Raw genomic sequence first — 22,565 nt, forward strand, 5'->3', positions numbered from 1 at the left:
CCTGCAGCGGCTGGTACGGTTGCTGCTGCTGCTGCAAGGGTTTCTCCATCACATGTATTTCAAGGGGCTCATCCCTGGGATACTTCACCTGCAGGGGATCAGGAAAGGTAAACACAGATGCAAAAATCCCACCTATCCAAGAGATAAGAACATTCTTGCAAACCCAGAGTTACCTGCCACGTCCTAAGGCAGTGCCTTCATAAAGGCATGGACTGGGGATGCGTGGAGACTCAGGTTAGTCTCTGGCCTTTAACTTCCCTCACCAGCTTTGCCAAAAGCCCAGGCTCTGAGCTCCCACTGTTCCCGGGGCCAGTGCCCAGCTCCTAGGTAAGGCACAGCCATGGGGAAGTGTGGGAGGAGGGAGATCACCTAACTGGGCTGCAGCTGTTGACCTCAGAGCTGAGAGGCAAACGCTCCAGGGCAAAGCCTCCATCAGGACAGCAGCTGAGAAAAAAAATCACAGCAAGCAGGAGAGAATCTGGAGCTTCGAGAGATCTGTAAAGCTGACACCAAAGGGTGCAATACTAACAGAGAGCTCAAAACACAGAGGACGTCAAGGTTGTCAGTTCTAAGCAACACAGCTCTGACAGCATGGCTGAGCTAACGTTACTCTGATTTTAGCCACATGATAACATTACTCCATTGCTCCCTTCTCTGTGTTCATCAGTACTTCTTCCTACCCACTTGGTATGTGTGCACCTAGGTTAAAACAAAAAAACCAAACCCCAAGCCAAGGAAGCCCTTGAGCCCCTCCTGGCTAAAAATATGGAGTCGATCAGTCAGTAGTGCTGCAAAAAAGGCAAACTCTCATTCCTGGAAAAAGCCCATGAGGCTCAGTGTGCAGGGCTGCGCTAAGATATAAAACAGGTACCCCCAGCATTCACCTGAATGGACACGTTTAATTTCCATGTGTTGCTGAGGAAAAAAATAATCATCACATAAAAGAGAAGCCTTTAGGAGATTCACCATTAACAATAAAGAAACATCTTATATTTCCCCCACTCAGTTCCCCTAGCCACTCTAGATCCCTTGGATTGTGCTGCCAGACCTACCAAATCCTTACCAGTGGATTTTCCAGGAAACTAAGTTCCCAGTGGAGACCAAACTGCAGTGGTCACAAACCTGTGGCTTTTGTTCCCGTTGCTAGTGAGCTCATCCAACAAAATATTCCTCGCCTAGTTCAGGAGAGGCAGAAATCCAGGTGCAAGTCTGTGGCTCCCACCGAGCAGGTACATTCACCTCATCTCATTCCCGAGCCCCATCACACCTGGCCAGTGCTGCTCCCCATGTCCCACAACTGGAGAAGAAGTCGCTTGCTTTGTGTTTCCTCGGGTTAACATTCTTTTTTTGGTTGCATTCCAGTTCCTTGGACATCCTGAGCGCACTACTCCATGGACAAGATGTCATCAGCAGATTTGAACGCTGGGAAGAAAAATGCATACACAGCAATCAAAGTAGATCCTGAGGAGGATTACTGTACCCCAGGTGCATTTGAATTGGAGCGACTCTTCTGGAAAGGATGCCCAAAGTACACTCACGTCAATGAAGTCTGGCCCAACCTCTACATTGGAGATGAGTAAGTGTACATTGCACCTCTCTACACAGCAGATAAGTGTACATTGCACCTCTCTACACAGCAGATGAGTAAGTGTACGTAGTGTATCTTTTCTACACAGAAGATAACTAAGCTGTACTAAGTAAGCTCACCAACACAGCAAGGTGTTTCTTTCTTCTTCCTACCCACTTGTTAGTATTTAGCAGTGATGATGAGGTTTGTTGAGCTACTGACAGATGACAGAGTACAACAGAGCAATCAGAGCCTGGCGTGGCCTGCAAAGATAGAGGTGCACACACATAAAGATATATTGGTGACAAAGATACTCTTGAGTGCAGCGGGGTCTGCTGCTACAGACTGAGTAACAGGAGCAGTTGTGGCACCAGAGTAAGATGCAGAGGGTGAAGCTAGTCGTGATCTATTTGTAAATGGCTCATTTCAAGGAGTAGCTTGTCATTTATCTTGGAGTGAAAGTCCTTCCACAGCTACGCTGACAGAAAGGCATGGCCTCGACGTGCCGGACCGCAGCCTAGATTGTTTAATCTTAAAACTTAATTCTCATCAAGCGACTGCAGGGACAGCTCAAGCTGCAGCAGTATTTCTGCATTCCCAAGCCTCTGCTTGTGTACGTGGAATACTCCCCATCTCCAAACCGCTCAAGAGATTAAAACAAACAGAACCCTGTGGAAGGCAAAGCAGCACAGACGTGTCTCGCTGATGAGACCAAGTGTGATTTGGAAACAAACCAAACCCACAAACCAGACTTCGCACCGCTGAGCACAGGACTGAACTAGACACAGCCCATTCTGACAAGCAGAGATGAGTGCTGCAGCAGGGAGACAGGCCACCAGAAAATCCCCCAACCCCAACCCTGAGCAGAGCAAGAGAGCTTTTCTTACCCCTTAGGCATTATTGGTCCACTTCCCATTTTCCTCTACACCCCGCGCTAACATGACATTTATTTTACATCATCACTGTAAGGCACAAGCAGGAGCCCCACTGGCTCCAAAGTTCTCCATAATTTTTTAAAAGGTCCTAAAATTCATCTGTTGCCAGCTTATAAAAAAGGAAAGATATACAGCTTCGAAAGTTACAAGACTCCTAATATCATCGACCAATTACTTCTGTGGCGCCAGAGGCAACAGAAAGACACATAAGACTTCTGGGCTTTAACCAAGCGGGGGCTCCTACTTTAAGAGACAGAAATAAAAAAAAAAAAAAAAAAAAGTAATATTAAGCCATGGGAAAAGCCTGGCCAAATGACTCAGGAACAAATTAAAAGGGGGTTGAGCTGTCCTCTCCCCATCCTATCCTGCCCCTCTTGTTAGATTTTCAAACTCAAGACTCTGTGTAAAGAACAGCCTCTTCTGGCATTTATTTGCTCCTTCCCCGTCCAGAATCACCAGCAAAATTAATGTGAATGAAGCCCTTGAGAGAATTTCCCTCGCAGCTCTGTGATGAAGTTGCAGCTCTGCCCTCAAGCAAAGGGACCTGAGGAGACAGCAGGTCTTCAGGCAGCCAGTCTCCAAGCCCAGGACCACCAGCCCCCAACTCTCTCCTGTATGGGTCCCTGCAGCAGTGGCTTGCTCCACCTTGCAACTGCAATCGGTGCTCGGAGGTGCAACTCTGCACGCACACACATGCCCGCGCTAGCACAAACTAACCGGAGGAACAGAAAAGCAGGCTCCTGGAGAGGTACCTGCAGCTGCATCCACTTACGCTGGGCAGCGGGTTTCTGCAGGGGACTGCTCGGCAAATCAGGAGGGAAAAGCAATGGCGCTTCAAGGGAAACGGGTTCCCCACATGACTGGGACAAGAGAACAAGAAAGCCGATGAAGAAGCAAAAAGATGTTAAGGAGCAGGTGGCGGGTGAACAGAAGTAAAACTTCACCAGAAAATGGGGCTCCCTGAAAGAGAACAACTATGGTCAGCTGGGTAAGGGCCAACTCAACACCCAGTAGCAGAAAATCTGAGATGAGAACTGGTCTACAGGCAAGGTGCAGCTTTCATCGCCAGAACTGAAATCTGATTTGAGGCAGGCAAAGTCCAGGGACCTCTATATCCTCCCTCAGCCAGCTCCACATCTTACTTCTGACCAGCAGCTTCCCCCTTCAGCGTGGCAGGGTTTTTTAGTAGTTTTATTTTAAGATCTTGCTGTAGCACTGGTCGCCAAAGAGCTGCCATGGAGACGTGAACAGATGTTGGGTGCATTTGCATCCTTAGCCATGCTAAATTAAGGTTGATCTTGAAAGAATTTAGTGGAGCTCATCAACAAAAATCAGCGAACACACACATGCAGAGTTTATCTTCAGAGCCTTTACATCTGTGCTTCATTCCTGCCTCCTGCATTTACAAGGTTAACAGGACTTGTGACTGCTTATGGAAATGCTAATTAATTACCCTGACTACGTAACCACATCTTCCTTCTAATGCAATACAGGCTATCAAGGAGCCCTGTGAGGCCACTCAATCCTTTTGTTACAAGGCTTTGCTGCAGATGTTGCCCAGAGGCAATGAAATCTCCATGAGCCTGTCAGGCCCAGAATAATCAAAGCCTCAAAATATAACATGCTGTGTTCAGCTCCAATTGAAATTTTCCTCCAGCAAGTTCCAAGGACTTTTAAAGACCAGACACTGGAACTCGTAGGAGACAGCCCAGTGATAGGAATAAAACATGCTTTGCCAAGATTTTGATTCATCTGCTAGCAGGATTAGTGCTTGCGTGTATCCTCCTCACATCTAGATGTCTTCTAAAGGGGTAGAAAGCGGCTTTGCCTTGCTCCCTTCTCTCTCTGGTCACCAGGTTACTTGCACGGGCAGTTTTGCTGCCTAATCCCAAGCCTGCCTGGTTCACTGCAGCCACAGGGAAAACCTCGGCCAGTTGCACAGCTTGTAGTTTGCAGCTCTTCAGTGATCGCCTTATTACCTGAGATGCCGCTCACGGTTCCACATTTCTAAATTTCAAAGAATATTTCAGCTGAAGACAAAGGCCTCCCAAGATTTTGCTTTCCTCTTAACCGTCCTCTAGCTGTCATTAGGATTTAAGGCCTGGTCACAACTTCAGACCTTTCTGTGTTCTCAAACTACTCCCAGAGAAAACCAAGTCCTCTAGAGCTTAATACCTTACAGGTTAAATACAAAATGTAATTTTCTGGATATGCAGCTGAACTGAGCATGCACTTCAAGGTCTGTGCTTGCCCCAGCTGAGCCCCAGGGCTTACGGTCTTGAGAACTAGCACAGGTGAAGTTCAACAAGACACAAGAGTAACTCAAGCCTACACACTGGAGTGTATGATAATTAAAATATGTAACTAAACCTTAAATACATGCCAAACTAAACCTCATTCTCTACTTTTCCCTTGCTCCAGAAAGAAACAAGACGGTATGGCTTTTTCCAGGTAGCTAAGTAGAACGACAATTTATACTAATGTAGAAGAAAACAGATGGGACTCACTCAGGGTAGAAAATAGTTACCTCCCACTCTTTAGTATTATGAACTCCTAGGATCTACACCAGTATTATTCATACAGAAATAGGAGCGTATGCGGATTCAGATTATAACAATACTCTTGAGGACAAGGTTTCAACTCCGTTAGTATGAGAACCTGCCAATTGTAACAACAGTTTTAACAATCCAGAAAATCGGATCTGTAACACCGGACCATAAACCTCTTATGGCAGCAACGGTTTCCAAGACAAGTAACACTTCCCCACGCAATGCCACCTCTGCCTACAGGATTTCTAACGCTGCGAGCGACCAAAACCAAGAGCAGGAACTGACCGATGACACCACAGGCGTTTGGTGCCTTCACCGTACAGAGAGCAGAGAGGCATTCCCTGCATCCAGGTTGTATCACTTACAAAACCAACATCCACCGTTCTGGGTGAGAGGAAAATGGACTCATAAATCTTTCTCTACCGTGTACGATCAAGATCCTATTCAGTCTTTTCCATGGTACCTCAAAATTCTTGTAACTCATGCTGAACAGGAGGCATCCACAGAAATGGAGCAACACCTCAGAAGGAAAAGGGGATACAATGCTACACTATCTCTAGACTCCCTCAGTGCTGGAGTTGCTGAAGGAAACTGGGTCAGTATTATTGGAAATTCGCAACATCTCTCCTCAGAAGGGAGAACTGCCAGATTTTCTTAAGAAAGTGTCAGTATTGCCTATATTCAAGGAAGCTTCTTACTGCCACTGACCATCTGGTAAATTATCATCCTGCATCGATCCTTCCTTCAGCGTTTAAGAAAATGGAAAAGTTTGAGAGAGACTATTCTTCTAGTTACACGTTGCCTCAGATTTCCCTGAGTTTTGTCTATGTGGGTCATGTCAATCTGTGGCTTTAACAGTCCATACTGAAACATGTTTGCATCGCTCAACCTTTGCATGAAGCTTCAGAGACGTGGCTCTGCCAGGGAGTTTACAAGCATACCAGTTGTCTGGTTAACCGGTACCAGCTGTAAGGCGCTGACTTACCCATGGAGGAAGCTGCTCTGCCCGCAGCCTCCCAAGGCATTTTGGTGGATTACTTCCCTTCCTTCAGATGCACTTGGCTTTTCATTGTGAGCCACCTTCTCTTCCCTTTGTTAGCTGTTCTTAGTACACTTAATGCCTGACGTGGAGGCGCAGGCTGCAGTGCCTACAAGCTGCTTTTCCTGCGCTTCAGCTCCATCGGTTTGGGCAACTTCCCGATGAAAGCAGCTGGGACTAATGCTTGCTACAACAGTATATTTGAAATGAGAGAGAAGGGATTTGGTACGCCACAGACAGCAACTTGAAAGGAAGGATTTTCTTTCGTGTTACAGCTACTTACATTGTTGCTTCCAGAAGAAGGCAGAGTTTGCTGCAGCACCTGCTTTTAATCCTATGAATCTTAGCTTTAAAACTGACAGGCACAGTTAAAGCCTTGGACCAGCCCTTAACTTGCCCTTGCACAACCCGAGATGTAAATAGCCTTTTGGGAACCGACTGAAAACAGATGACATTTTTGTTTGGGTCCGTTCTCCCTCTTGGTGGTAGTCTGTTATTATCGATATATCCCTGCGTGAAGAGATTTTTATCTCCAATTTTCACCATTTCGGTGGCATTCCCATATCAAAGTACTCCCCCTTGCCTCAGAACTTTAAAAACATGTTTATGAGTCCATCTGTCCTACAGTAAATGCAGGGTCTGATTCAGCAAAGCACCGAGCTTTTGCTTAACATGTTCTGCTGTAGAGAGGAGGACTTCTGGGTATGCTTAACTTTTAGCATATGTTTATGTGCTCCGAACTGAAGAGCTGATAGTTTTACACGGGACCAATCTGCCCAGTTCATCTCCTACTAAACTGAATTACACTGAAATTTTCACTGCCACCTCCCAGTGCCACACTTCACCTTCTCTGCACAGGAACACATTCCAGGCACAGACTGGAGACCACAGTTGCACCGTGTAAAGGGAAATCAAATGCTAATAGCACAGATGGTGGAGATTTGCAATTGTTTTTGTTTTGTGTGAGTCGTCAAATGTTTATGGCTTCACCTACACTGGCATTTGTAGCCAACTCTTCTTCACAATGGCTACTTAAAATTCAACCATAATCACAAAAATGAAAATATTAATTGCAATGTATTGGGAAACAGCAGCAGCCAAAAAGAGGGAAGAGAGGAATACTGTTAGAGCTTGACTATTAAACTCTGTAGTGAGCCAATTGCAAGGGAAAAAAAAATCTGTGCCATTTCTAGCTGAAAGTGAACTAGAAATAAGAGTTATAAATCCTCCAGTAAGGTAGATGATTCATATACCCCTGAATGATCCTATGCTATTAGTCACCTCAACAAATTGGATGTTTAGAGATATTTATGCTTGATTTATTCCTTCCTTTCATCTGAAATACTGATACCTCAGGCACAGTAAAAACTGCAAGGAAGACCAAAAGCATTCCCCTCGCCTTGGGACATGACCAGGAGTATCCATGCATGCTGAAACCCCCAAAAATTAAGACTCTGATTAAAGTAAACAGATAATGAGGGATGCTTCTGCTATGGCATCTACACTAGCGATTCAACTGAGGTCAGAAAGCAAGGCAGTCCTTCACACAAAGCCAGAGTTCACTGATGGCTAAAGCCAGTCCAAGCCAACCAGTATTTGATCAAAGTACGAGGTAAAAAGGTGGCTGATGGGAGCGAAAAAGAAAAGAAAAGCCCAAGTATGACAAGTACTGGTCCAGCTGGGCTGTCTGCCTAGCTTTTGGGGAAAGATTTTATAAGGGAGGTGTGGGTGGGGGTCGGGGGAAGGGCAATTTTTGAAAGAACAGTAGAGATTTTTTGTGAAAACACAGTTAGCAAGTGCAAGACTAGGGGGAATGGAGAGAACGGAGAAAGAGCATGCCTGCTTTCTAACCTCCATACCAAGTCTGAAACCAAGCACTTTTGCTCGAGTGTCATTTCAGTTTTATTCAGAAGATGCAGATGCTAAAGGCAGGCACCTCTTGCAATCCAGTGAATCCATTTTGTATTGCACAGTAACTGCTTCCTCCGATGTCTGCACAACATTATGTACTAGAAACCCTGGGAAAAACCTTCCATAAATAATACTGTCCAGGTACCTGCTGGAAGGAAGGTACTTGACATCCTCGTTACAGATGACGTGCAATAGCTCAGCCTGCAGATGCACAAGCCACACACCCACAGGACCTCCACTGACCCTGCTCCACTTAGCCAGGGCAAACGTTTTAGGTCTTGGTTCAGCTAGCAGCTTCTACAACACCTACGCACAGCACAGTCTGAGTATCTATTCCAGTGAAAATGTCACGATCTTAACAGATTTGAGTGTTTAACGCTGAGCATTCATTTCTGTAAGTTTTCCAGATTAGCAATGTCAGTAGAAAATGTGCAACCATATTATAAAGAAAAACATTACACTGGGCAAAGTTACACTCTAACAGGCCAAGGGCAAAAACATGGCTAATGCCAACTGTGAGGCAAAATGAACACCTAACTGTCTTGGCTTGAATTGATTAAATAAAAATGAGAACTATTAATTCCATTCTGGGCCTGAAATTCACAGCACGAAGCTACAGGCGAGACTGGGAGGTAAAGGGGGAAGGTCCCAGGAGCTTGGCCAGACTGAGCTGATTGCTTATGCAGTAACTTAGTGGAAGTTATCCCTTCTTTCGGAATACCTATCAAAATGCTTGGGCCACCGAATATTTAAAAAAAATAAATAAAAGAAGATCAAAAGACATAGAACAAGACTGTAAGCGTGACCATCAGAAACAAACGCATTAGTTGCACCCACTGTGTCAAAAGGCAATCTCCTGAGAACCTAATCAAGGCGACAGGAAACCTGGATTTCAGATGAATGTGTGTCAGATGTTAATGATTGTCATGCGACCTATTGTTTGACATGGCCCTTGCTTGGAACAACTTCATCATTTAATTCAAATGCTATTTATTAGCCTGAGCAGTGCTTGCAACAGCTGACAACTAGTAGTATCCACAGCCTGTCAAAAGCCTTATTTTTCCTCCAGCCCCAACTACACTGCTGTCCTACTCGCTATTCAGCATACAGGGGTTCCAGTTGAGCCCAAGATCTCTGACCTGAAACCGTCAGTCTTCCATGGTTGTTGGATACGTGCTTTGGGCCAAGTCTGTTAAATGGAAAATGCTTTCCTCTGTCCCAGCATCCGGGAGGCAGAAGAAAATAACGACTATTTGAAAGCAGAATCTGTAGTTCACCTTAAGCACATCAAAACCAAAAGTAAGTAATTACTCACTGCACCTTTACTCTTTGGCCAGGACATTTAATCTGGTTTTCCTAAGTACTTTTAATTACTTATTTTTTAAGTACTTTTGAGGTACTTTTAAGTACTGGCCATCCTTACAATCCAGAACTGAAGTGCCTGAGCTGGTGAAGTGTGTGGAGTTTATGCACCTGAAAAGAATCCTAAGGCACACATCTCCTAAAAGGAGGGAGAAGAACCCAAGCTTTTCTAGGTGAATCACTGCCACAGGAATACAACGGGAAGAAGCGAGCATTATTTAACACGCGGTGAAGGTGGCGAGTCACAGCACCACCAGCAAGATGCTGCCGCTTCTCTGTCCTTCAGCACACATCACCACACTAACTGGGAGTTTTTATTTACTTTTCAAATCACCACATAGGAGACTTGGGACATCATTTCATGGCAAAAATGCCAGTAGGGTCAAGACATCATGCCTGTTCAGGAAGGAATTTTCTGCAGGGAGGAATACCTACTCAGAACAGCTAATTGTCATGAGCTTAATTTAAAAATGAGTGAGCATAAGCAGGACCTTCGGCACCCATACCCAGCTAAACTCTCGCATCACTATGTTCTTGACCGCTCAAAGGGGGATTCTGACTTCGGCAGCAGCTGGGAAGGTGGAGCCAACCTCAAGCTATTCTGAGCTGTCAACCACTAGAATTTATGAAACACAACAGGTAGCCCACGCTGTCCTGTGTGACAGCAGCTGCATTTACACATTGAAATGTTCAGGAAACATTCATGGAGAGAGGTATTTTTGGCTGGAAAAAGCTGTTGCACATCATGCACTAATTATGGAAGCAGTAGTTATGTGCAAATACATTAACAGAATAAAGCCTGCACAGTTTTTTGCAAAAAGCTCGGTACCAGCTAGGCACTAATGAAACCCGACAGCTTTTCCAGAACAAAACTTCTCAAAACTAAAAGCCTTCTGTAATGGAACAACAAAAAGTTTCTACATGCCTGTCCACAAACTCTGCGCTTTTGAGGCATTTCAAGCCATCAGCAAGTGCTAAGTGTGTATTGGGCACACAAAAAACTAGGATTTTTCTCTCCTATCTGACTTCTCTTGTCCAAGGGAACAGAGGACAAGAATAAATTAAGAGTATTTGTCTAAATATATGACTTTCAGCTTTCACTGAAGGCTAATATCCTATTTCCATATCTAGTTCTTTTTGCTTTAGATCTCTGTTTTAACCAAACATGACAGCAAAAGGAAACCTGATAGGGAGTTGTGATCACAGAAGGGCGATTTTTTTTTTTAATATTTTTTTATTTTTAAAAATAAAAATAGAGAAAAAAACCTCAGTAACTTCTTTTAGGGATGAAAAGCTTCTTTTTGAATCCCAGATGAACTTAGCACTCACATATCACTGACTCTTTTATTACTTCTGCAATATCAATTGATGGGACAGAAGGGGAAAGCAGCATTCACGGGTCCTATTTCAAGTTCTGCCACTTATTTGCTTTTATGACTTTAAATAATTCATTCTATTTCTTTCTGTATCTCAAGTTTCTTCTTGTACAAGATGGATAGAAGCCAGTATGCCTACTTTACAAAGGCACCAGGAAAATAAATTAATTTTTAAGGTGCTCTAAGGACCTGGGAGAGATAGTTACGAACTCCAGAAGGATCATTCACTCTGAATGACAGTATCTTAAGATCTTCACAATGGTAAATGATGCATTTTTGAAGCATTATCAGTTTCATTAACATTTAGAACACACCAAATCAGAGATATTTTTTTTCCTGGCTTGCTGAGTGAGAAGCTTCTTCACTTACATGACAGCTCTTGTTTTAACAGGAAAACTGCATTAGATCGCTACAGCCTTGAGAAGGCGGGCTTCACCCACATCCTCAACGCAGCCCATGGTCAGCGGAACGTGGACACAGGACCAGAATACTATCACGACATGACTGTGGAGTACTATGGAGTGGAAGCGGACGATCTCCCCACTTTCAAGCTCAGCCAGTTCTTTTACTCAGCTTCTAAATTCATTGATAATGCACTTCAGGATGAAAGAAGTAAGGAGGGTGCTGAAAATGGGTAAAAACAGTACAGTATTTACCTGACTATAAGCTAGTTCCATGGCATTCAGCCTGGTGGGAATGAAAGAAGTCCAATACCATTTAACAAAGAATATGAAACTAGTAACAGGGAACTAGTTTAAGAGAAGGTAGTCATGTAACTAGGACCATTCTCGCTGCAGAGCTAGTACCAGTCCGAGAGCCCCTTACCCAGCGCTGACAGAAGTCCACATTGCAGCTTGCATTAAGGTCTCTCATCAGATAGAGATTTTTTTGTTGTTTTGACTCCTTTGTAAACACATCAGAGACAACTGGACACTGCAGAAGTTCCACGAATTAGCTGTCTTTTCCTCAAATTAGTCCCCATTAAGAAAGGTTTAATGAATATTGGTTGCATAGTGGTGGGAGTGGAACCCGAGTGCTCTGCAGAGATTCCAGCCTGTAACTCCACAGCTTCGTGCTCTGCAGCACTCAATCCACTCTACGAACAAAATCCACCTTCCCACCTGGCCATCAGATCTACCCCAAGCTGTAAAATTTCTCTCTGTGCCATCTTCCAAGCAGCAGCGGACCCACACAACTTAGAGCTGAGGTCTAGAAACATTTCATTAAAGCCTTTGTAATTTCTCAGCTTGATTACTACAATTCATTATTTGCTGACCTCCAGCAGCGTTCCATCAGAAAGCTTTACACTGATGTGAAGTGCTACAAGCCTAAGCCTCACACAGGCTTTCAGTACTACTCCTACTCCATCCCCACACAACTGTTTTTTTATCGTTTTGTTTTCTGTTTTTGTCGTTTTGTTTTTTGTTGATGTTGTTTTTTTGTTGTTTTTGGGTTTTTTGTTTTTTTTTTTAACAACAACAAAAGAAATCTCTACAGGGTATTTTACTGGAAACCAGCAGAGAAACTTTTACTGGAAACCAGCAGAGAAACTTAACTTTCCTGCTGACCTATAAAGACCTTAATATCAGAGGGTCACATATAGAGTTTCCAGCCTCATGTCAGCTTCTGTTCCTGGCTGTTTAGCTCAGCTGTAGCCAGCTACTCCCTGGCTTGCCCCCAGTAGCCAGCCAGATCTTTATAACTTTATCCTTTCAGCAAGAACAGTCTACAGCGACAGTCCCTTCCCTCGTTCAGGAAAAAGTCTTGAAAGCAGTTTGGTTTTAAAAATCAAAGTCCTAATAGCAGGCGAAACTGCTTGAGGAGCTCACGTGCTTGGAAGAAAGGAACGTGGCATTTCAAAAAAGTCTGTCTGAAGCACTGCCTTTGGGCAGGAGCGGATAGCTAACACGCACCCTGTCTAGCCACGGCTGGGGGCCAGGGGCCACAGCCAGACTGCAGGAGCTGAAGTAAGAAATGCAGACTTCCTCACTCCTACCACCCGCCCGTTCCTGCAAGACCTTTGCTGTACGGAGGTAAAGAACCAAGCACAAGGGAAGCAGCACAGGCAAGGAAAACACCTTGCATCCCAATAAATACTGGGGCAGGGAAAGAGGAGACAGGGGTGGGGGTATTCACCTTTTCATTCCAAAATCACATCAAAGTCCAGGAAGTTCTGAGACTGTATCAAGCACCAGTCCAGCACTCAAACACAAGAGCACAAAGAGCCACTGGATGAACTTCTACAAAACAAAAAAAATCTGCATTTATGTAGATACTACCAACTGCAATCATTTCAGTAGCTGCGTGCTGCCTGCCACGTTCACACAGTTTCTACACAAAATAGATAGGATCTTTTCTGGTGGAGATCAATAAAACAAAAGAATGTTCTATAATGCCCATGAAGAAAAAGAGCAAGCTCTTAACTTTCTCATGGAGCAAAATAACACTAAATGTACATCTCCGATCCCAGCCAAAGATATGCATAAAGGCACAGCTGAATGGCCCCTGAAAAGATGGAGGCTGAATGCATGACAACGGCTTTCCACTATGCATTTGTAGAACCACAGGATGACTCCAGAAGCTGAAGAGCAGACTGAAGTCTCTTACACTCACAGAAGACTAGGAACAAGTAACTAGTGCTTTCCTCCAAAGATATAAATGCAGTATTTATGAATACACAGCTAGTGTAGAAAGGTGCTCTGTGTTTCAAGTGCCTAATGGAAGGCCTGTTCTGGCATTTTCCTGACAAAGAGCATCCAGATTCCCGCACAGCATTTGATAGCGAGTGACAGAGTAGTTACCTCCAGTGGTAATAACAGGGCACTTCGGTATAGGATGCTAAATGCTTCGGATGAGTAACACAATCACAGTCATTTGCTACTTTGCATTAGAACCCAGCCAATGCAAAGTGAGGGAAAAGGGGAAAAAGAAAAAAAAACTTTCTACTTTTGTAAACAGAACGTATGTATTATTGAATTTAATTGGGCTGTATGACACCGCCTGGGGTGTGACCTTCAGCCACCCAAGTGATCAGATCACTGAATAGATTGATGTCTTCACCCAAAGCTCTCTGCTGGGAAGATGCTCGGCAGTCAATGTTATGGAAACAAGTTGTCATGCCCATGAAGAAGCCTCTTTCTGCTACAGGCCAGAAAGCTTGGCAATTTGGATGCTGTCAAAGTAAGTCCTAACAGGGTAATTCTGACAACCACTGAAACCACCTTTGTGATAGCCAAGAAACTCCCTGATCAGAGCAGGATTTGCAGAGTTTAAGCATGGGCAGATGGACTTCAGAACAGTGAAAGCAGCTCAGTTATAAGTTTTAGAGGCAAACTCAAACTGTTCACAATTATGCATGCTATCACCCAAAACATGCAATTCAGACCACAGGACAGCTTAAATTTTAAGTCAGTGAGGCTTGATTCACCTGAAGGAAGACAGTATTTTAAGAGGTTTTTAAGCTCCCTATTATGCTGTGGCTTTAGTAATCATTCCCTTGGTGTCTTAGTTCCTCGGAACGTAAAATAGAGGGGAATAGCATTTTGCTTTCCTGTGAACATGTAACGGGAAAAAATACACTGAAGATGGAGATAAAAAAGGCAATGTGGGAAGAAACACGTGGGGCAAAGACTCTAGGCATTTGACCAAAGACACATTCATCACTCCGTGTGACTCTGGAAAGGGGACTGCTGAATCTAGACAGATTTGCAAGAAACACAAACCCAAGCTGAATGACCAGAACAGTTTAGGGACCTGTCACCACTGAGCAGACCTCTGGCTCTGTGCACCGGTATTTTTTATTCAGCCACAGCTTGAAGGATGTAAGCAGTCAGGATCAAAGAGCAGACTCCCTCTTGGGGAAAGGTTCAGACTGGTCCTCAGGTCAGAACTGAAGAGACTACAAAATAGTACAGAGGGGACGTGGCTCTGCAGAATAGTACCCGTGTTTTGCTCTAACAGTCACTCACATCTTGACTATTCACACCCAGGAAAGGACAGACGTCGTTTTACTACAACCAGGGGGCATTTCAGCAAATTGTATGGCCATTTCTCGCCTTTGTTAACACAAAATGAAAGTGTACATTTTCTCCTAGATCCCCTGCATTTGCCACCCACACAAAGCAAAGCCTTCCTTGTCCTATCATGTATTTTATCACCTCAACAGCAACCCATTTACAAGGTGGGAAGCTCTAAAGAGAAGCATGAAGGGCTGAACAAATGAGAGTTTCCATCCGTTTCAAATATTTGCAGTAATAATAGAAGGGATTATCATTTTCCAGGAGAGGAAGAAGCACTTTTAGTTATCAGAGAGACTGGAATTTTGCCAAGATGCCTCTAAGACTATCTGCTGGGATTAGGATGCAGACTGTAGCCATTAATCCTCTACTGTTGGCAATTCTTGATGCATCCATTACACAGCAATGCTGCTTGTGCCAAGACATCCTCTTGTGCCTGGAAGCAAAGGAGTTAATCGGCAGGAGCCATAGCTTTGCACCCAACACTTCTCACTAGGCATAGCTGACAGAGATAAACTATTATTGGCCCTGATAGGATTTTTTTTTTTCCTGTGGCAATTCAGCTTAGCAGGGTGTTAGAGAGAGTGCTCCAAATCTACTTCCTTCAGCAGTTCAACCCTTTGTGAGACCCCCTCAAGGGCTCCGAATCATTTTTGGAAATCTTCTGAAGTGTTTCAAAACCTGTCAATCAGACCTGAACCCACTTACTGTTCTCTTCCTCCACCTCCCCCCGACACAGCAAATGGGGAAGGTTCCACTTTGGCTTACGTCCTTGCTAGTACCTGAAGCCAAGGACTTTCTGCCTATGAAAGTCCAAAGTTAAACCAAGCGATGTCACAAAGCTAAATCTTGAGGCACATTTGTTCACAGATGAAAACTATTAGCAAAGACTCTGCGTTCACAGCATACGAGGCAGGCCACTACTGCGAGGAGATGATCATATAAAACACGCAGGGAGGCGGTGCTGAAATGTTACTTTCATTCAACACAACAGGGTAAGGGTGACAAGCCAGTTTTCTGTAGAAGCTTTTCTACAGTTTAATAGTTGGTTTCTTTCTATCCTTCCTGTTATATGCCTGTTAACTTCTGTGGCCTTTCTTATCCTCTGTCCTCAAAAATATCACCGAGCCTTAAAAACCCTTGTTAGCTCTAATTTACAAATCAAGTATTTGGGCATCAAGTGATGCAATCTAGATCTTGAAGGACATTATTGTCAGAACAAAAAATAATCACATTCTGTTAGTTTTTCTGTCTGGCTAGTAGACCCGAGAAAGGCACCTCTGTGCATCCCATTTCTCCCCACGGAAAGGCAGTCCGACAGCAGACCCAACCTCCCACACCCTTGTGCTCTGATTGCTATGCCCAAACACAGAATTACATACGTGCTGCTGGTGAGGCACATACAATCAGGCTGCAGCGGAACTTGCTACACTACCTCATGCAAGGCTACAGCCCCCAGGCCTTCTCTGCAACCTTTGTACACAAACAGTACAAAGATACCTGGTTTAGGATTAAATGGGTAATGTCCAGTGTCGATAGCGTTCAGCCACTACAACAAGATTTACACCTGTAAAAAGATGGGCGTTACAAAAATGCTGGTATGGGTAGTCAGACTGCCAAACAGAGCTGGGGCACTGCAGAAACCCTCACTGTCAAAAAAAGAAACTCCCCAGCATCATCTCTGCATCATTTCTCTTTGTTTCCACAGACAAGGTTCTGGTTCACTGTGCTATGGGCCGCAGCCGCTCAGCCACATTGGTCTTGGCTTACCTGATGATTTACAAGAACATGACAGTAGTGGATGCCATTGAGCAAGTATCAAGACATCGATGCATCTTGCCAAACCGGGGCTTCTTGAAGCAGCTCAGAGAACTGGACAAAGCGTTGGCACTGCAGAGGAGGAACACCAAAAACAGCCTACCATCTCATGACGAGGAGAACAGCACCACGATCTAGTGTTGTTCCTGGCAGGGTTGCGCTACTGGAAAAGAAACCCCCAAAACAGGAGTGGAGGGGAAAAGTGTAGTTAATTACAGTCACAAAGATCATTTCTTATTTGGAAGAAAAAACAAAGTAATTTCAAATGCTGTCAAGATGAGAAAGAAGGGAAACAAAATTTAAAACCCATCTCCTTATAATGTTCCAGCCTTAGCAGAATTCTTTGTTACACATCAACAAATAAATGTTACCCTCTACAAAATTTTTTTCAGCACGAAAGCAAACACAACTTAAAGAAACCCTCTTCTAGCTGAGTACCCACAAAATCCTGATCCTAATACAAGCACATGACTTTTAAAAGAGCAGAGCTAGGCATTCCTGAAGAAATTTTGCAGGAAAAACACCAAGATGGTGGCAGCACAAATTAATCACGTTTAGTCCCAGAGTCCTGAAGGATTTTGCAGGAGTTTGCCTTTTTGTGTTGTTTCCTGGTATCTCCATTTCTTCTTTCACAATAATGACCCAGAGCAGCACAGCGTTCAGAGATCCTTCAGAGGAGGATCAACTACCCAGCCATCACCATGAACTTTGCAGCAGACCATGCAAACCAGACACAAAGCAAGACCCTTGGAGAAGGTCAGATGCCTAAGCAGCTATAATGCACAACAATTCAAGGAGATACATACACATGACATTTTAACAGTTTCAGTTTTAACTTGTTTTTCCTAAATGCTTCAACTGCCTGAATTTTAAAAAGGTCCTAGACATACAGTATCCAAGTCAATTTACTAGTCCACACAAAAAATAAAAAAGGACTGAGAAAATAATTTATTGTGACTGTTTTCCTGCACTTGGAAAAACTAACAGAACAATAAACAAGAAAAAAAAAAGGATGTCCTTTACATTGCCAAGAGGGAGTTCAACACTGAACTTGTGCAGCCCTGATAGCCTGTTAACTCATCACAGATTAGAACCAGTTCCAATGAGATTTTAGTTTTGATTAAAAAAGCAAGAGACACAGGTGAAGCCTTTAAGAAAGTAATAACCTCACTGTGAGCTGCCTAACTAGGAGAAAGCTGCTGGTGTGCTTCCAGAATCCACCGTTTATATTTACCAGTACCGAATGATTCTTCCTTTTGCAGCTTTAGTCACCTTAATACATTACTGTGTTCCAGTACAGTTGCCAATAATTGCATTTGTTGACAGAAGTAGTCCAAATACACAAGTGGGGACACTCCATCTACTGTTCTGCCTAAACGTACGGAATTTACTTTATTTGATACAAATTATCAGTTACTGTGTTTTGACACAATGAGAGTTTTGCCACCTCAGCAGTATTTGACATTCTTAAAATATATCGTGGAGGAGGATCACAATTAAGCCTTGTTTACCTTTTCTGCATCTATGAAAAGGTCAAGTCAACACCCTCCACACTGGAATTTTGCCTCATTCAATGTATCAGGTAAAGCTATATACTGCCTCAGTGGCTGAGAGGGACAACCTAGCCACTAAGAGCAGGGAAGAGTTCTCTTAGTCTTTACCAGCTGACAAAGACTTTGTAACTCTGGTGCAGTGGACTGCACAAGGCTCGGATACTTAAAAAACAGCAAAAAAGAACAAACAAACACAGGGCAGAAATGTGCCACTGAGAACTGCGAGTATACACTACAAATCAGATTTGAGCACAACTTGAAACCATATTTTGTAATGTTAACAGCTCTTTACAGACTTAGCATCTCTAGTGTGAAGGTTTTCCTACTCCCTTCACTTTCTTTTGGGCCCCAAAACCCAGTAAATCATTCCTCTCCAAACAGTAACCCTAGCCAAGGCTGCTGGCACCGTTAAGGCAACGCTTTTGACTTATTTGTATTTATCTGTATAATAAATACCTTATCTTCAAATTCTCAGACACAGCAGAACATAACAAACACAACGAGACTACTGTTGTAAGACAAATCAGACATCACAATGTGAACATTATTCATGACAGATACACAAACTCCAAGACTTCGAGCAAATTAAACATTCCTACACCTGGATTCGAAAAAAAGCCACCCCCAGCCCACACACACCCCCCCAGAAATGAAAGGGAAACTCAAAGAAAGTCATTTGAGATTTCACAAATTAGCAGTCACAATTTGGGTTTAAAAAGTAAAAAAATAAATAAATTTGGATGGGGTCCCTCAATTCTTTCCACCTACTCCCACAGACCTCCAAACGCAGCTTTTAGAGCACCTTGCTGCCTGCTGCTATTTAATTCACAACCCAGAGAGGGTACAGCTCTCCTGGCCTTGTGCCTGACCAAGCTGCCCTTCAGACACACAGCCCCTGCTCCTTCATTTACTCCGATGGAGAAAGCTGAACTTTGTCACTTCTATGGCAGCAGGGTTCCTTAGCATTAGCCTTACAGACAGGCATTCTGTACCCAATGATACGCTGAAATACAGCGAATACCTACCAGGATTTCCCTCAGTCAAGTTACAGGTTATTTTCTGTCTTGTATCTTGTATGATGGTTTGATAACTGCTGTAACTGGAGGAGGATTTGTAGCTGATTTACATGCAGAATTGTATTCAAACAAGGTCTTCTGGGGCCTGGAGATGGGTATTTCTTTTGCAGTCTGAGACGTGCAAATACACAGGAAAAATTTTCATTTCCTGAGGCCCAGCTGCTGTTGGTGGAGACTGACAGAGCTTTCAAACAGCTGCCTCCCAGCTACTGATAGAAAGCAAAGTACTAGAAACCTTAAGTAGTTTCCACTCATTTTGTCCTGCATCGGAGATTAGGAAACCGGCACATGGCAACACTGACATAGCGGCAGAAGAATACATCAACCGTTTCCAAAGGACAGGATTCCAGGCTGCTCAAACTAGAAGCTGCTGTTCTTGGGTAAATAGCACAACACTGATTTCTCGAGAATCAAACCAACAGAACCCTGTATTCCAGTGTTCCTACATGCTTGAAGGTCTTAAACATGCCTTAATTCAGCTTATTTATACTTATTTAGTAGCTGGGAAAATAAACTACCAAGAATTTAAATTCTCAACTAAAGTTACGATAAAGCCAAAACTGTAATCCTACCTTGTATCTTCTTATGAGCTCCCTCTCTACTCCACAAAGCTCAAGACAACTTTCGATCAATGCACAGCCCAGAGCTTCACCATAGAAGAGTTGACCTCTATGACTATGTAGGTCGTACACAATGCTGGAAATACACGGTTTTAATACAGAGAACTATTTAAAGGGAAGAAGAAGAATAAACAGTCATAGGTCATTACTACAGTGGTCAGCTGGCTGGCTGCTCAAGGGGTCGGTCCCTACGGGACAGGCTGCATTAGGATCACCCGCACAGCGGTACAGATAGTTACCAGGCCCATTCTTCCTATTTTACCACACGCTATATAAATGGAATTTGTTTCCGTCAGCTAGCCTGCCTGATGGGACAAACTGAAGAGCTGATAAAACTGAAAGACATAGACAGTGATCTAACATGAAAGTTTTCCACATTTGGAAGCCCTCTGTTTCTGCTCCTATCACACTCCTCCTTACAAAGTTAGTTAAAAAATAGGTTTTATTTTGACCACTGCTTGGAGATCAGGTAGCCAGAGTGCAGCACCACTTACCCTTCTTGCCTTTGCTAGAGGGCTAGAGTGCAGCTTTCAGGAGTACTGGCATTCGGCAGCTTCCAAGCGAAGTAGGTTCTGCTCCAAGGACTAGTATCTTCCCTAGAACCAGGTCCTGCCTGAAGCACCCTGCTGGTACAGCTATGCCAATTAAGCAATTCTGAAGTGAACATACTTCTTATTTACTTCCCAGCTTTTCTCCCTATGATTGTCCCAGGATTAAGTAGATTAAATCAGAAAAAGCAGGAGTTCTGGAACATGTAGCTACCACAAAGTGGGCAACTTGCAGGTTGCTAATGGCTCGCTAACAAGCCTTAGCAGCACCAGCTTCACCAACAAGCCAGGTCTGCAAGCAACATACACGCAGAATAATGCAATTTTATTTCCTTCTTGCAAATAAATCACTAGTGGTATGGAGTATTCTACTTGTCAAACCAAGTAAGACTGCACGGGCAGGGAAACCTGCATTTCACAAGAATCATCTATTGCAACTCTGAAGAATTCTTTGGAGACATTTAAAGAAAGAACTAATTCTCAGCTGGGATGGTGCTAGAGCACACAGTCAAAGCTGACACTGCAAAGGGCACGGAGTACACAGAACAGGTTCATGTGTCAAGGAAAAGACAGCTGCCTTATAAGACAGAAATTTTAGTGCAGTAATGCAATTCACAGCTAAATAGTCACTATGGGAAAAGATTTAGGAGAGGCATTTGTCCTGAAAAGAATTCAGTTCTGAAATAAATTTTAAAAAAAAATAAATTGGAAACTCGCCTCTTGTGCACACACACCACATCATTTTCTGCCCAACTTTTAGTCTGTATATTGCAAATACAGCATTTTAGCAATATGCTGGAGTCGGGACGATCTGTTTCAGGTTAGCACATACTGAAATGGGAAGAAGGTCTGATTTGCCCGTATGGTACAGGCTTGGAAACCTGAAACTGAACAGCAGTGGATAAAGACCCAGGTGTCTCTTTTGCTGACTGTAAACACACACAAATGAAAACTCAAATAACATGGCGCTACTCTGAGATACAATTATTCAACTAAGACACAAGGTCCTTGTCATACACACTCGAAGACTGCACGTTAACTGTGTTGAGTTCAACTTTCCTTTTCCTAAGCATAAAAAAAGGCGACAGCGACCTTGTGAAGATGAACACACATACAGTTTTAAGTACTATGAATACTCTCTGCCTTCAAAAAAGCAAATTTGACAGTCCAAGTCCATGAACAAAGATCCTCATTAGACTGTACTCTCCTTATCGAGCATTCTGAACTCCTGTAAGTTCAAGAATTATCATTTGACCAGCAGTTTTAGCTCCCATTCAGGTCCACTATTTTAGACTGCTGCCCCACCACGTAAACCAGAACACGTTATGCACATGCATCTGTAGCATCAATTTCTTGATTTGGCAACACCACACACTTTAAGGGCTTTATTTAAATGAAGACACATTTCTCTGACTTCTGAGCACATAAAATATCACCTATAAAACTGCTTTATATACTGCAACAGGGACATAGGAGTTTTCACTCAAGATGACCAATCCCTTCACATTAGCTAGCAAGTTTCCTGCAGTGTCAGTGGGCTAGAGGGGGGATTCAGTGGTAGCATTCACATCAGAAGTGTTTTGAAAAATTCTTGCAAGGATTTTTTCTGGTGCAGATTCACTCACATCCAATTTAAACTCGGTCCACTCAAGAGCTCCACATATCAACAGCCTTCTCAATTTTTACAGGCCTTCTATTGATAAATTAGAGGTGTTCATATATGAGTGTTTGTGTGCACACATATACATGCATATACACAGGACTCTGAGGTTCAACACAAGATCTGCATTGTCTTGTAACCCAGCAACAGTGACAAAGGAAGAGATTACAATTCTATCATTAAGATACAGTTCAAACACCACGTCTGTTACTGTCATATACCCTCTTACATATATATTAACACTTTCTATAGGAAAGAAGTTTCATACATTAAATATTGACAACCTTGTAATGTATTAAATACATATTTATTCAATATTTTATTAAGATTATTAAAAAAAATAATCTTAGATACTCTTTATTTTCACAAGGTGTATGCAATTATGATGAGTAACCTACACTTAGGCTCTAACAGCCTAATCCAAACCCCATCAACTTTAATGGGCTTTAGATCGAGCATGTGAGAGCACTGTAACAAACACTGTTTCAGGAGGTAATTCCCATGCAACATCAAACTATGACAAGACACAAGAGGC

General features: G+C 43.3%; 1 protein-coding gene across 1 annotated transcript; it reads left to right on the top strand.

The window, feature by feature from the left end:
- The first annotated feature begins 1,365 nt into the window (after window positions 1-1,365).
- On the top strand, window positions 1,366-17,574 carry DUSP29 (dual specificity phosphatase 29). Its single transcript, XM_056353055.1, has 3 exons — window positions 1,366-1,576; window positions 11,131-11,351; window positions 16,464-17,574. Exons 1-3 carry the CDS (start codon window positions 1,392-1,394, stop codon window positions 16,709-16,711), a joined length of 654 nt encoding a protein of 217 aa, XP_056209030.1. The 5' UTR covers window positions 1,366-1,391; the 3' UTR covers window positions 16,712-17,574.
- The last annotated feature ends 4,991 nt before the right edge of the window (window positions 17,575-22,565 follow it).

Source organism: Falco biarmicus, chromosome 9 (assembly GCF_023638135.1).
Source record: "Falco biarmicus isolate bFalBia1 chromosome 9, bFalBia1.pri, whole genome shotgun sequence".
NCBI classification, from domain to species: domain Eukaryota; kingdom Metazoa; phylum Chordata; class Aves; order Falconiformes; family Falconidae; genus Falco; species Falco biarmicus.